Below are 13,849 nucleotides of genomic sequence, written 5' to 3'. Positions count from 1 at the left end.
TCTCCTGAGTAGCCTCACAGCTCTATCTTCGATTTCTCTAGTGGAAAATCAGGTAACTTATCAAAATATAGCAATTCCGGTCCTTCGCTCACGGATGCACCAGTGTCAATTTCCATGGATATCCCGGTTCCTGCAACGTCTACTTAGATGACAATACATTGCGAATTATTGTTAGATACCCTTGTGCACCTAATGACGTGTATCTCCAGAACCACCTCGTCCTGTTACTCGTCTTCAATGCTATGTAGTGTCTCGTGATATCTACTTCTCGCATTGAAAGTCAGTTTGCTCTTCAGTCGACATGCCTTTGCAAGATGTCCTGTTTTCTTGCAGAAGAAAAACTCTGCCTTCACTTCTGGACAGTTTTGAGAAATGTGTTGTCCCACACACTGATAGCATAACTTCAATGTACTGTTACCATGGCCAGTTGCTGAGGCCTTGTGGCCCAACTGCCTTTTACTTTCTGACGAAGGATTATCGACCCGAAACATTAACTCTGTTTCTCTCCACAGTTGCTGACTGACCCGCTGAAATTTCCAGCATTTTCTGTTTTTATTTCAGATTCCAGCATCTGCAATATTTTGCTTTTGCCTTTTACTTATAACCTGTAGGCGATTCATTCAGTTGTCTGACGACTGGAAATGGTGCAAAATTCTCGGAAGTGCCATATACATCGACATAGCTGTCTGACAAGCTAAATCAAGTCAAGTTGTGGGTTGTCAACAACTTTCTTCTGATTGCTTCATTTTTCATCCCACAAATGCAATGCTTGGTCCTGAAATTTTCCAAACTGCCAGTGAATGGCATTGTAGCTTTTTTAAAGTTACAATGTACTCATTGATACCCTCATCAATAAATTGATCTCATTTCCAAAACGATAACTTTCAGCAATTTCCAGGGGATCAGGATTGCAGTGTTGTTCTAATCTCCATCACTGGCATGTCTTTTGGCTTGACCAGAACAGTACATTTTTCAGAATTTCATGCACCTCATGGCCTACTTCATCAAGAAAATAGCCAGTTTCCGTTCTAAAATCGGCCGGTTATGGTTTTCATCAGCAGGGACTTTTACGATACTATTCGCAGTTAAAAACATTTCTAGCTGCTCCACATATGTTCCGAAAGTCTCTCGGTCATGATGGAACTCACCCAATGCCCTATTATTTGCATGGGCGCAGCCATCTGGATCTGGCAATGTCAACAGTTCAGCCAACTATGCTTGTAATTTACCTTGGATTTTTAGCTGTTCTGCAAAACAAAGAACCTCTCGAAGTCTATCTCTTGGTTGGCAGGACATGTGACCTTGCTACCTGATCCTTTTATTGTATTTACATCAGTAGTTGCATTACCACAGAAGTCCACTCGGTGGAACAGTAGCCCACTAGGGGTGGGGGCTCTATTACTGCCAGTCCATCAGTTCAACCCTGCAGACCTGTTGCCCAATCCTTTGGAATGGAATTAATTGAAAAGTTCAGTACATCTCAATCTGCAAGCAATGGCACTTTCACAAGAATGACAAAACCACTTTTGTGTCAATCTCGCCCCGAAGAGCAGTTATGCTTATACAGTTTTATCTATAAAATTCCTCTCTGCTGCCACCTCTGTCTCATTTAGTCTCCACTTATTCTCACATTCAATTTTATGATATTTTTTCAAGCAGCTACTCAAATGTACAATTTGCACGTCACGATGATGCTCATGGGCTGTATACATCTAATTTCTAATAGAATAATTTACAAATATTGTCAAAAATTGTTCCCTTGACATTTTGTGGTTGCTAATATTGTGCCTATTCCTGTTTTAGTCCAGTTGTATGAAAGACTTCTTTTCGAACACTCTGCAACTGCTGCCTTGTTGCTCTCATATTTATGTTTCATAGTTTTGGTTGGATCATGAGGGTCTAATATGTTCTCCACCTTTTCTGTTACAGAGGTTGTTGTCTGCCATGGCGAATGGTCCCGCTGGTTTAATGAACATACACCTTCTAGTGACAGCCCAGGCGATTATGAATTACTAGACCCCCGAAACAATAAACACTGTTCTTCCCCTTTTGATCAAATTACTATCATTCACTGTCAATTCGTTGATGAACCTGAGAGGCCAATAAGCGACTCACCAGACAATGTGACGTGCGACAAAGACACGGGTCTCACCTGCATAGTCTCAGAAAATGATTTGCAGGAGTCCAAGTTTTGTTATGACTACCAAATTCGAGTTTGCTGCGAGAAACAAACAGCAATGACCACAACAACCAGCAGTACAAATATGGTTTCTGGTAAATGAGAAACTTGTGTCCAAATTAATAATGTATTCCGTATGTTAAATCAAAGCTGACTAATTACATCAAGCAGTCAAAGGTGTAAAGATAAATAGTTAATAGCTGTAGTTAAACATGTCCTGATCATTCGTGCCTCAGTATCAATAAATAAAGTCAGAAGTGGGGATGTTCGCTGATGATTGCAGTGATCAGTGCCATTCGCAACTCCTCAGATAATGAAGCAGTCTGTGTCCGCATGCAAAAAGACCTGGACAACATTCAGACTTGGGCTGATAAGTGGCAAGTAACATTTGCATCACATAAGTACCAAGCAATGACCATCTCCAACAAGAGACAATCTAACCATCGCCCTTTGACATTCAACGGCATTACCATCGCCGAATCCCCCAATACCAATATCCTGGGTTAGCCACATAAATACCGTGGCTACATGAGCAGGTCAGAGGCTGGGTATTCTGTGGTGAGTGATTCATTTCTTAACTCCGCGAAGCCTTTCCACCATCTAAAAGGCATAAATCAGGACAGTGATGGAATACTCTCCACTTGCCTGGATGAGTGCAGCTCCAATAACACTCAAGAAGCTCGTAACCATCCAGGACAAAACAGCCCACTTAATTGGCAGCCCATCCACTACCTTAAACATTCACTCCCTCCACCACCAGTGCAACGTGTCTGCAGTGTGTACAATCTACAAGATGCACTGCAACAACTCACCAAGGCTTCTTCAGCAGCGCCTCCCAAACCCGTGATCTAAATCGTAGAAGGACAAGGGCACAATGCGCATGGGAACACCATCACCTCCAAGTTCCCTTTCAACTCACATACCACCCTGACTTGAAAATATATTGCCATTCCTTCATCATCGTATGGTCAAAATCCTGGAACTCCCTCCCCAACAACACTGTGGGAGTACCCAGACTACAGTGGTTTTAGGCTCACATCACCTTCTCAAAAGCAAGTAGGGATGTGCAATAACTGCTGGCCTTGCCAGTGATGCCAACATCCCATCAACGAATAACAAACAACAAAATACTGGTGAAATTCTCAATATTGCTGGACTGATGTTGGAGTGCAGTGTTTGAATGTTTTTCTTTTTCTTCCGAAGTGACGACTACAACAAAAGGGACAACAACCACACCTAATATTGCTGGCACTACTACAACGGGTAAGTGAAGTCTTCTTTCAATATAGACCAGCAAGTCTGTTCACACCAGTGTGCTTTTCCCCAATTCAGCTTTCAAAAAATGTCAGCCATTAGTTCAGTCTTGTAGACCTTATCTTTTGTTGAAAACAGGTTGAAAACTTAAGACATCTGAATCGGCAATTAGTTTTTACATTATTTCTGCATTAACTGTAATTAAATAATCTTATGGATGAACTCTACAGGAATACTATAGGAATTTACGTTGTATTGAAGTTATTTTGATTACTTTTTTTGTTCTACAGAAGGAATCACTACAACAGTGAAAGCAACTACAACCGGGTCCACTACTGGTTCCACACCGGGTGAGTGAGGGCTTCTTTCGATATCCCGTAGCAAGATCAGTGACACAAGTTATCTTGTTTAACAACTCCCAGACAGTGGAAGTCCATTACTTCATTCCTTTTTGATATTTAGCTCATTCCTTCCAGAGGGAAATGGTTGACAAGTTAACTATTTGATTGAATCCAGATCAGAGGCTGAACATGAGAAATGTTGTGCCTATGGTTGAGCATGCCTCTGTCTCTCTTCATCCTTGCTTACTCACCAATGTTTACTCAATGTCTTTGGAATATTTTGCAGATGTTTGAATGAAATATACATTTCTGAAGGTGATAGTGTGCATAAGGTCAAATTCACATAGAATCATTGGCCCTGATTTTGCGTTAGGAATAACGGTGAGACGATCAGTCCTCTCATTATTAAGGAGTAAATGGGTAAGCAACTTCTAATGTCCGCACGTGTACAGTTAAACGTGGAAATCAGACAGTTGCTGTCCAATTTGATTTTTTACTCCACAAGCTTCACTACACTGGTACCTCACCAAGAGATTTGGCATTGAAACAAATGAAGGGTGTGAATTTGCTCTACTTACCCTCTAAATACCCACTGTATGTGCCAGAAAATGTTCAGGCTCGTCCATTCAAGTGTAAGTGAATTTTTAACCATGATATAAGCCTTAATTACAACCAGACAACTTTTCTGGCACTGAGAATTAACTTTTACAAGTGTGGAGCCTCTCTCTTTAAATTTTAATTGTTATTTTCAATTTTGCTTTCTGTCTCTTTTATATCTATCTCTTAATCCCGTCTTCCTTCCTTCACTATACATGATATTACATTGAATTAAATACTCTAATTTACACATATTGGATTAGACTCTGCATGCTTTAGTGCGGATTTTTCAATCTGTTTGGTTGAAGAGACCAACTGTGCCTTTCCCTGTTGACACAGGCCCCAGATGCTCTGTAGAGGGCACTGCGCTGTATCGGACTCCCGATGACGTAGGTTGAGGCGCAAAAGCCCAGGCAAAGGATGTGTGTGGCAGTAAATGTAATGAACGGTGAGCGTCGTTCATTTGCCACTGACTGAAAAAAGTGAACCCACCGCCATGCGCATTTGCCAAATGTTTGGTCCGTCAACACTGAGCAGACCCAACACCGCAGCGATGGGGGAAGCAATTCAAGTCATTAGTGATTTGTTTACAGCCACTTAACATTGGTTTATTCCCAGCTTTTTGAATTTGACAGGCCGCCCATCCCTTTCCTGCTGTGCTTAGACCTCGTCTGTGAAGCTGAGGTGGGAGGTCAGTGGCCATTGAGTCAGTTGATGAGTGGACAGCTTCAAATTTCAAGTCAAAGCTCTCAGCTGATTTCGAAATTTCCCTCAATAACTAGCTTCTCTAAACTGCATTTTGTCAACAGATTCAAAATGCTGCAAGACTTTACACACGTCTCCATCCAGTCTGACCTCATTACCTCTTCCACCATTGACAGATCACTTCTGTCATCTCTACTTCAACTGCCATCTATTCCATAAGCATGTGTGCACTTTATACTTGCTCACCTTGGTCCTCAGAATCCCACCACGATCAGCCCCAACACCAGCATCATCAGGCACACCAGCAGCACCAACAACACCAACCTTCTCCCCAATGAACTGATGCAGCATAGGACACAGCGCATCAGTACCTGAGCACATTTATGGCTGGGAGGCCAGTGATGGCTACACCATGGCCAGATTTATTTCACTTGATGCTGTACACCCTGATTGCAACAGGTTGGTATCACCAGGTTGGTACTACCCAACACCAACACCATGAAGCATCCCGACAATGCCCAAGCCATTCCTTTCACACATTACCATTGCAGGGGGCACCGTTCACTGCAACTCACGAAAGCACTGTCCAAGAGGCGGGAGTTCATGGCGTTGGTGAGGCTTATAAAGGTCCAGCGGCAGAGGAGAGGCGGCGGCAGTCCGAGAGGCAGGAGTTCGTGGCGTTGGTGAGGCCTATAAAGGCCCAGCGGCAGAGGAGAGGCGGCGGCAGTCTGAGAGGCGGGAGTTCGTGGCGTTGGTGAGGCCTATAAAGGCTCAGCTTGTCCAGCTGCAGCAGGGAGAGAAGGCAAAAAAGTAGAAAGAAATCAAAAAGTGACGTCACAGCCAAGGGGGTAAGTGATTGGCTGGTGATTGGTGAGTAGGTTTTCTTTTTCTTTTTTATATCAGTAACTGTTAACATTGTTGTTGCCAATTTAAGGGTATCTAAGGGTTAAGTCATGGCAGGAGAGCTCGGTCACGTGATATGCTCCTCCTGTGCCATGTGGGAACTCAGGGACACTTCCGGTGTCCCTGACGACTACGTGTGCGGGAAGTGTATCCGCCTCCAGCTCCTGACGGACCGTGTTGCGGAATTGGAGCTGAGGGTGGATTCACTCTGGAGCATCCATGATGCTGAGAATGACGTGAGTAGCACGTGTAGCGAGTTGGTCTTACCGCAGGTGAAGGGTCCACAGCCAGCTAGGAAATGGAAGACCAGCAGGAAGAGCAGTGCAAGGAAGGTAGTGCAACTGCTTTGAGTACTGTTGAGGGGGATGACTCATCAGGGGAGGGCAGCAACAGCCAAGTTCATGGCACCGTGGCGGGCTCTGTTGCACAGGAGGGCAGGAAAAAGAGTGGGAGAGCGATAGTGATAGGGGATTCAATTGTAAGGGGAATAGATAGGCGTTTCGGCGGCCGCAACCGAGACTCTAGGATGGTATGTTGCCTCCCTGGTGCAAGGGTCAAGGATGTCTCAGAGCGGGTGCAGGACATTCTAAAAAGGGAGGAGAACAGCCAGTTGTCGTGGTGCACATTGGTACCAACGACATAGGTAAAAAAAGGGATGAGGTCCTACGAGACGAATTTAAGGAGCTAGGAGCTAAATTAAAAAGTAGGACCTCAAAAGTAGTAATCTCGGGATTGCTACCAGTGCTACGTGCTAGTCAGAGTAGGAATCGCAGGATAGCTCAGATGAATACGTGGCTTGAGCAGTGGTGCAGCAAGGAGGGATTCAAATGTCTGGGGCATTGGAACAGGTTCTGGGGGAGGTGGGACCAGTACAGACTGGACGGTCTGCACCTGGGCAGGACAGGAACCAATGTTCAAGGGGGAGTGTTTGCTAGTGCTGTTGGGGAGGAGTTAAACTAATATGGCAGGGGGATGGGAACCAATGCAGGGAGACAGAGGGAAACAAAAAGGAGACAAAAGCAAAAGACAGAAAGGAGATGAGTAAAAGTAGAGGGGAGAGAAACCCAAGGCAAAAAACAAAAAGGGCCACTGAATATAAAGGGGCTGCAGGAGGGGTCAAAACTAAAAATCATGGTTTAAAAACTAGGATTAAAACACTCTACCTAAATGCACGCAGCATTCGAAATAAAGTAAATGAGTTGACGGCACAAATCATTACAAATGGGTATGATTTGGAGGCCATTACAGAAACGTGGTTGCAGGGTGGCCAAGACTGAGAATTAAGCATACAGGGGTATCTGACGATTCGGAAAGATAGACAGGAAGGGAAAGGAGGTGGGGTAGCTCTGTTAATAAAGGATGATATCAGAGCAGTTGTGAGAGACGATATTGGCTCTACTGAACAAAATGTTGAATCATTGTGGGTGGAGATTAGAGATAGTAAGGGGAAAAAGTCACTGGTGGGCGTAGTTTATAGGCCCCCAAATAATAACTTCATGGTGGGGCGGGCAATAATCAAGGGAATAATGGAGGCATGTGAAAAAGGAACGGCAGTAGTCATGGGGGATTTTAACCTACATATTGATTGGTCAAATCAAATCGCATGGGGTAGCCTTGAGGAGGAATTCATAGAATGCATACGGGATTGTTTCTTAGAACAGTATGTGACAGAACCTACAAGGGAGCAAGCTATCTTAGATCTGGTCCTGTGTAATGAGACAGGAAAAATAAACAATCTCCTAGTGAAAGATCCTCTCGGAATGAGTGATCACAGTATGGTTGAATTTGAAATACAGATTGAGGGTGAGGAAGTTGTGTCAGAAATGAGCGTACTATGCTTAAACAAAGGGGACTACAGTGGAATGAGGGCAGAGTTGGCTAAAGTAGACTGGAAACACAGACTAAACGGTGGCACAATTAAGGAACAGTGGAGGACTTTTAAGGAGCTTTTTCATCGTGCGCAACAAAAATATATTCCAGTGAAAAAGAAGGGCGGTAAGAGAAGGGATAACCAGCTGTGGATAACCAAGGAAATAAAGGAGAGTATCAAATCAAAGACCAATACGTATAAGGTGGCCAAGGTTAGTGGGAAACTAGAGGATTGAGAAAATTCTAAACAACAGCAAAGAATGACTAAGAAAGCAATAAAGAAAGGAAAGATAGATTACGAAGGTAAACTTGCGCAAAACATAAAAACAGATATTAAAAGCTTTTACAGATATATAAAATGGAAAAGAGTGACTAAAGTAAATGTTGGTCCCTTAGAAGATGAGAAGGGGGATTTAATAATGGGAAATGTGGAAATGGGTGAGACCTTTAACAATTATTTTGCTTCGGTCTTCACAGTGGAAAACACAAAAACCATGCCAAACATTGCTGGTCACAGGAATATGGGAAGAGAGGACCTTGAAACAATCACTATCACTAGCGGGGGGGGTAGTGCTGGACAGGCTAATGGGATCAATGTAGACAAGTCCCCTGGTCCTGATGAAATGCATCCCAGGGTATGAAAAGAGATGGCGGAAGTTATAGCAGATGCATTAGTTATAATCTACCAAAATTCTCTGGACTCTGGGGAGGTACCAGTGGATTGGAAAGCAGCTAATGTAACGCCTCTGTTTAAAAAAGGGGGCAGACAAAAGGCAGGTAGAAACATAGACATAGAAACATAGAAAATAGGTGCAGGAGTAGGCCATTCGGCCCTTCTAGCCTGCACCGCCATTCAATGAGTTCATGGCTGAACATGCAACTTCAGTACCCCATTCCTGTTTTCTCACCATACCCCTTGATTCCCCTAGTAGTAAGGACTTCATCTAACTCCTTTTTGAATATATTTAGTGAATTGGCCTCAACAACTTTCTGTGGTAGAGAATTCCACAGGTTCACCACTCTCTGGGTGAAGAAATTCCTCCTCATCTCGGTCCTAAATGGCTTCCCCCTTATCCTTAGACTGTGTCCCCTGGTTCTGGACTTCCCCAACATTGGGAACATTCTTCCTGCATCTAACCTGTCTAACCCCGTCAGAATTTTAAACGTTTCTATGAGGTCCCCTCTCATTCTTCTAGACTCCAGTGAATACAAGCCCAGTTGATCCAGTCTTTCTTGATAGGTCAGTCCCGCTATCCCGGGAATCAGTCTGGTGAACCTTCGCTGCACTCCCTCAATAGCAAGAATGTCCTTCCTCAGGTTAGGAGACCAAAACTATACACAATACTCCAGGTGTGGCCTCACCAAGGCCCTGTACAATTGTAGCAACACCTCCCTGCCCTTGTACTCAAATCCCCTCGCTATGAAGGCCAACATGCCATTTGCTTTCTTAACCGCCTGCTGTACCTGCATGCCAACCTTCAATGACTGATGTACCATGACACCCAGGTCTCTTTGCACCTGCCCTTTTCCTAATCTGTCACCATTCAGATAATAGTCTGTCTCTCTGTTTTTACCACCAAAGTGGATAACCTCACATTTATCCACATTATACTTCATCTGCCATGCATTTGCCCACTCACCTAACCTATCCAAGTCGCTCTGCAGCCTCATAGAATCCTCCTTGCAGCTCACACTGCCACCCAACTTAGTGTCATCCGCAAATTTGGAGATACTACATTTAATCCCCTCGTCTAAATCATTAATGTACAGTGTAAACAGCTGGGGCCCCAGCACAGAACCTTGCGGTACCCCACTAGTCACTGCCTGCCATTCTGAAAAGTCCCCATTTACTCCTACTCTTTGCTTCCTGTCTGACAACCAGTTCTCAATCCATGTCAGCACACTACCCCCAATCCCATGTGCTTTAACTTTGCACATTAATCTCTTGTGTGGGACCTTGTCGAAAGCCTTCTGAAAGTCCAAATATACCACATCAACTGGTTCTCCCTTGTCCACTCCACTGGAAACATCCTCAAAAAATTGCAGAAGATTTGTCAAGCATGATTTCCCTTTCACAAATCCATGCTGACTTGGACCTATCATATTACCTCTTTCCAAATGCACTGCTATGACATCCTTAATAATTGATTCCATCATTTTACCCACTACCGATGTCAGGCTGACCGGTCTGTAATTCCCTGTTTTCTCTCTCCCTCCTTAACTATAGGCCGGTTAGTTTAACATCTGTAGTGGGGAAAATGCTTGAAACTATCATTAAGGAAGAAATAGCAGGACATCTAGATAGGAATAGTGCAATCAAGCAGACGCAACATGGATTCATGAAGGGGAAATCATGTTTAACTAATTTACTGGAATTCTTTGAGGATATAACGAGCATGGTGGATAGAGGTGCACTGATGGATGTGGTGTATTTAGATTTCCAAAAGGCATTCGATAAGGTGCCACACAAAAGGTTACTGCAGAAGATAAAGGTACGCGGAGTCAGAGGAAATGTATTAGCATGGATAGAGAATTGGCTGGCTAACAGAAAGCAGAGAGTCGGGATAAATGGATCCTTTTCGGATTGGAAATCGGTGGTTTGTGGTGTGCCACAGAGATCGGTGCTGGGATCACAACTGTTTACAATATACATAGATGACCTGGAAGAGGGGACAGAGTGTAGTGTAACAAAATTTGCAGATGATACAAAGATTAGTGGGAAAGCAGGTTGTGTAGAGGACACAGAGAGGCTGCAAAGAGATTTGGATAGGTTAAGCGAATGGGCTAAGGTTTGGCAGATGGAATACAATGTCGGAAAGTGTGAGGTCATCCACCTTGGGGAAAAAACACAGTAAAAGGGAATATTATTTGAATGGGGAGAAATTACAACATTCTGAGGTGCAGAGGGACCTGGGGGACCTTGTGCATGAATCCCAAAAAGTTAGTTTGCAGGTGCAGCAGGTAATCAGGAAGGCGAATGGAATGTTGGCCTTCATTGCGAGAGGGATGGAGTACAAAAGCAGGGAGGTCCTGCTGCAACTGTGTAGGGTATTGGTAAGGCCGCACCTGGAGTACTGCATGCAGTTTTGGTCACCTTACTTAAGGAAGGATATACTGGCTTTGGAGGGGGTACAGAGATGATTCACTAGGCTGATTCCGGAGATGATGGGGTTACCTTATGATGATAGATTGAGTAGACTGGGTCTTTACTCGTTGGAGTTCAGAAGGATGAGGGGTGATCTTATAGAAACATTTAAAATAATGAAAGGGATAGACAAGATAGAGGCAGAGAGTTTGTTTCCACTGGTAGAGGAGACTAGAACTAGGGGGCACAGCCTCAAAATACGGGGGAGCCGATTTAAAACCGAGTTGAGAAGGAATTTCTTCTCCCAGAGGGTTGTGAATCTGTGGAATTCTCTGCCCAAGGAAGCAGTTGAGGCTGGCTCATTGAATGTATTCAAGTCACAGATAGATAGATTTTTAACCAATAAGGGAATTAAGGGTTACTGGAAGAGGGCGGGTAAGTGGAGCTGAGTCCACTGCCAGATCAGCCATGATCTTATTGAATGGCGGAGCAGGCTCGAGGGGCTAGATGGCTTACTCCTGTTCCTAATTCTTATGTTCTTATGTTCTTATGGAAGAACGCAAATTGTTGAAAATAAAGATTTCAACGTTTGACACCACATTAAAATAAACTTTACTTGAACATTGCATAAAGCACCTAAGTGTCGGACCTTGTGTGTTGTTAGTTGTGATGATTACACTAGGATCAGGGTGAATGTGAGGGGTGGCTATTGAGATGGGGATGTAACAATGCAGAAAGAGCGGGAAAGGTGGAGGTGCAAGGTAAGTTGGTGCCGTGGTAGGGTAGGGAAGGCAGAATGATGGAGATATGATGAGAGGCACAACAGGATGAAGTTGAGTATAGCTTTGTACTAACATTGTGATTGACTGAGATCATTGAAACATTTATGGCACTGCACCCAGGTCCTCCTGATCACATTCTGCTTGTGTCCTCATGTGCAATGTGCAACCAGGCTGTGTTGATCTCCTAGGGGGGTCTCTTCTGCCCATTGATGAGTTCTTTATAATGCAACTTAAAATCATTTAAAAATATTCTGTCGATTTTCAACTGGAATTATGCTATCTGAAGATGGGTCCCAATGTGTTCCTTCATGTGCCAATGAGTTTCTAGATTTCCATGAAAATATACAAATATTTGTAAAGTACAATTAAAATATTAATAAACACTTTGCACCATTGCCACCACTGGCAGATGCAGCACACATTTAATAATATGACACCTCTCTTTTCCACAGGATGCAAAGACTACTCAGGAAGATTAAGACATGTGAGTGCTTGAAACAGTTTTATTGCTTTACTGATACCTATATTCTTAAGTAAACTTATCTCTTGCGATAATAAATAGCTAGCATTTATTTCACAAGAGAATGGAGCATTCTTATTAAGATAGTTGCAACTCGTTAAACATTAAGCTCTTTGATCATTTTTCTGCATTTTATTGCTCTGGGGCCATAATATATTTTTAAATGGAAATGATATGGTAATATGGTAAAGCTACACAAGTATACAATAAGGCTTAGAATCGGAGAGCCCAGAAAGAGGCCATTCAACCCATCATGACTGTACTGTCTCTGAAAGAGCTATCCAATTAGTCCCACTCTCCTGTTTTTTCTCCTAACCCTGCAAATATTTCCTTTTTCAAATATATATCCAATTCCCTTTTGAAAGTTATTATTGAACCTGCTTCCACCACCCTTTCAGGTAGTGCATTCAGATCATAACTTGCTGCACAAAATAATTCTCCTCATTTCCCCCTGGTTCTATTGCCAATTATCTCAAATCAGATTCCCTGGTTACTGACCTTCCTGCCAGTAGAAACAGTTCCTCCCTATCTAGTCTATCAAAGCCCTTCATATTTTATTAGGCTGTAGTTAAACTGTCACTTTTGTATTGATGTAATGCAGTTTCAGCTATGTGGCCACAAAGGTTAGAATTTAACTCAGCAATTGAACTCCCAATCTGATTCCAGAATGCACTAAAATCAAGCAGTGTGAAATTCCACCTGACTCCCACCCTCCCAGGGACCATCTTGTGCTCCTTGGACTTTACTCTGTCTAGGGTCTAACTCATTATTTCCATTTTGAAGCGATATATATATATATTTCACAATTGAGTCCATATTACAAAAGTTTGTCTAGATCCAGCCTTTCCTTCCACTGCCTTTCCTATATCATCCATATTGCAATTTGCTTCACTTGCCTTTGGTTTCTCATTTTTGATATCAATCTCAAAACTGCCTTTACTTAACAGATAGTTATTCAAACAGGAACTCAGCACTGTGTATCTGCCAAAGATTTTCCCAGCATAACCTCCTTAGGATGTACTTGCTGTTGCTGCCTCAAGCAACGCTTCAGTGTCAATGTTTTTAACTGCTGTCGTCATTGTGTAAATCCCTTCAACCTAGATTAACCAGAGAGTCATACAGAACTAGAAACTCCATGGTTGAATTCCTGGCTTGTGCTGAGTTAGCTGATCTTAGCACAAGCAAGAGGAAAATAAATCAACCAGGATTCACACTACCGGTTATTAGCCAATTATTTCTTCTAGAAAGTGCACATGGTGGAAATCCATGGAGGACAAGTTCAGACTTGGCTACAGTGGTGCCTGCTGACACCACACTGGCTCATGCATAAAGAACGGTCACTTCCACAAATACTCTGGAACTCAGAAGAGAAAGGAGAATTATTTTTGGAGCTGCTGTCATTTTTCAGCACATATTAAATCAGAAATCCATATTTTTTAGAAAATGTTATTGGGTATAATAAATGCTGCAATTATTTTCTTCCTTTTTCTGTCAACTTTTCAGAATGCACTCATGTATGCTGGGGCATTATTTTACAGCCAGTGACCTTCCTCCAGTACATCCCCGGAGTGACCATTAGTCATGTGTGAGCCTTGACAGGGAGTGATTTCAAGA

At 43.1% G+C, this 13,849-nt stretch overlaps 1 protein-coding gene across 1 annotated transcript in view; it reads left to right on the top strand.

Annotated features, from left to right (window-relative positions):
- The window catches only part of LOC139278096 (integumentary mucin B.1-like), a 36,007-nt gene that overhangs the window by 14,236 nt on the left and 7,922 nt on the right, over nt 1-13,849 (top strand). Inside the window, exons 11-14 of the mRNA XM_070896754.1 lie at nt 1,930-2,274; nt 3,383-3,442; nt 3,724-3,783; nt 12,168-12,199. Of these exons, the coding sequence (XP_070752855.1) occupies nt 1,930-2,274; nt 3,383-3,442; nt 3,724-3,783; nt 12,168-12,199 (497 nt within the window). The remainder of the gene's footprint in view (nt 1-1,929; nt 2,275-3,382; nt 3,443-3,723; nt 3,784-12,167; nt 12,200-13,849) is intronic.

The sequence above is a fragment of the Pristiophorus japonicus genome, chromosome 13, assembly GCF_044704955.1.
Source record: "Pristiophorus japonicus isolate sPriJap1 chromosome 13, sPriJap1.hap1, whole genome shotgun sequence".
NCBI classification, from domain to species: Eukaryota; Metazoa; Chordata; class Chondrichthyes; family Pristiophoridae; genus Pristiophorus; species Pristiophorus japonicus.
This window is presented reverse-complemented; position numbering and strand designations above follow the sequence as displayed.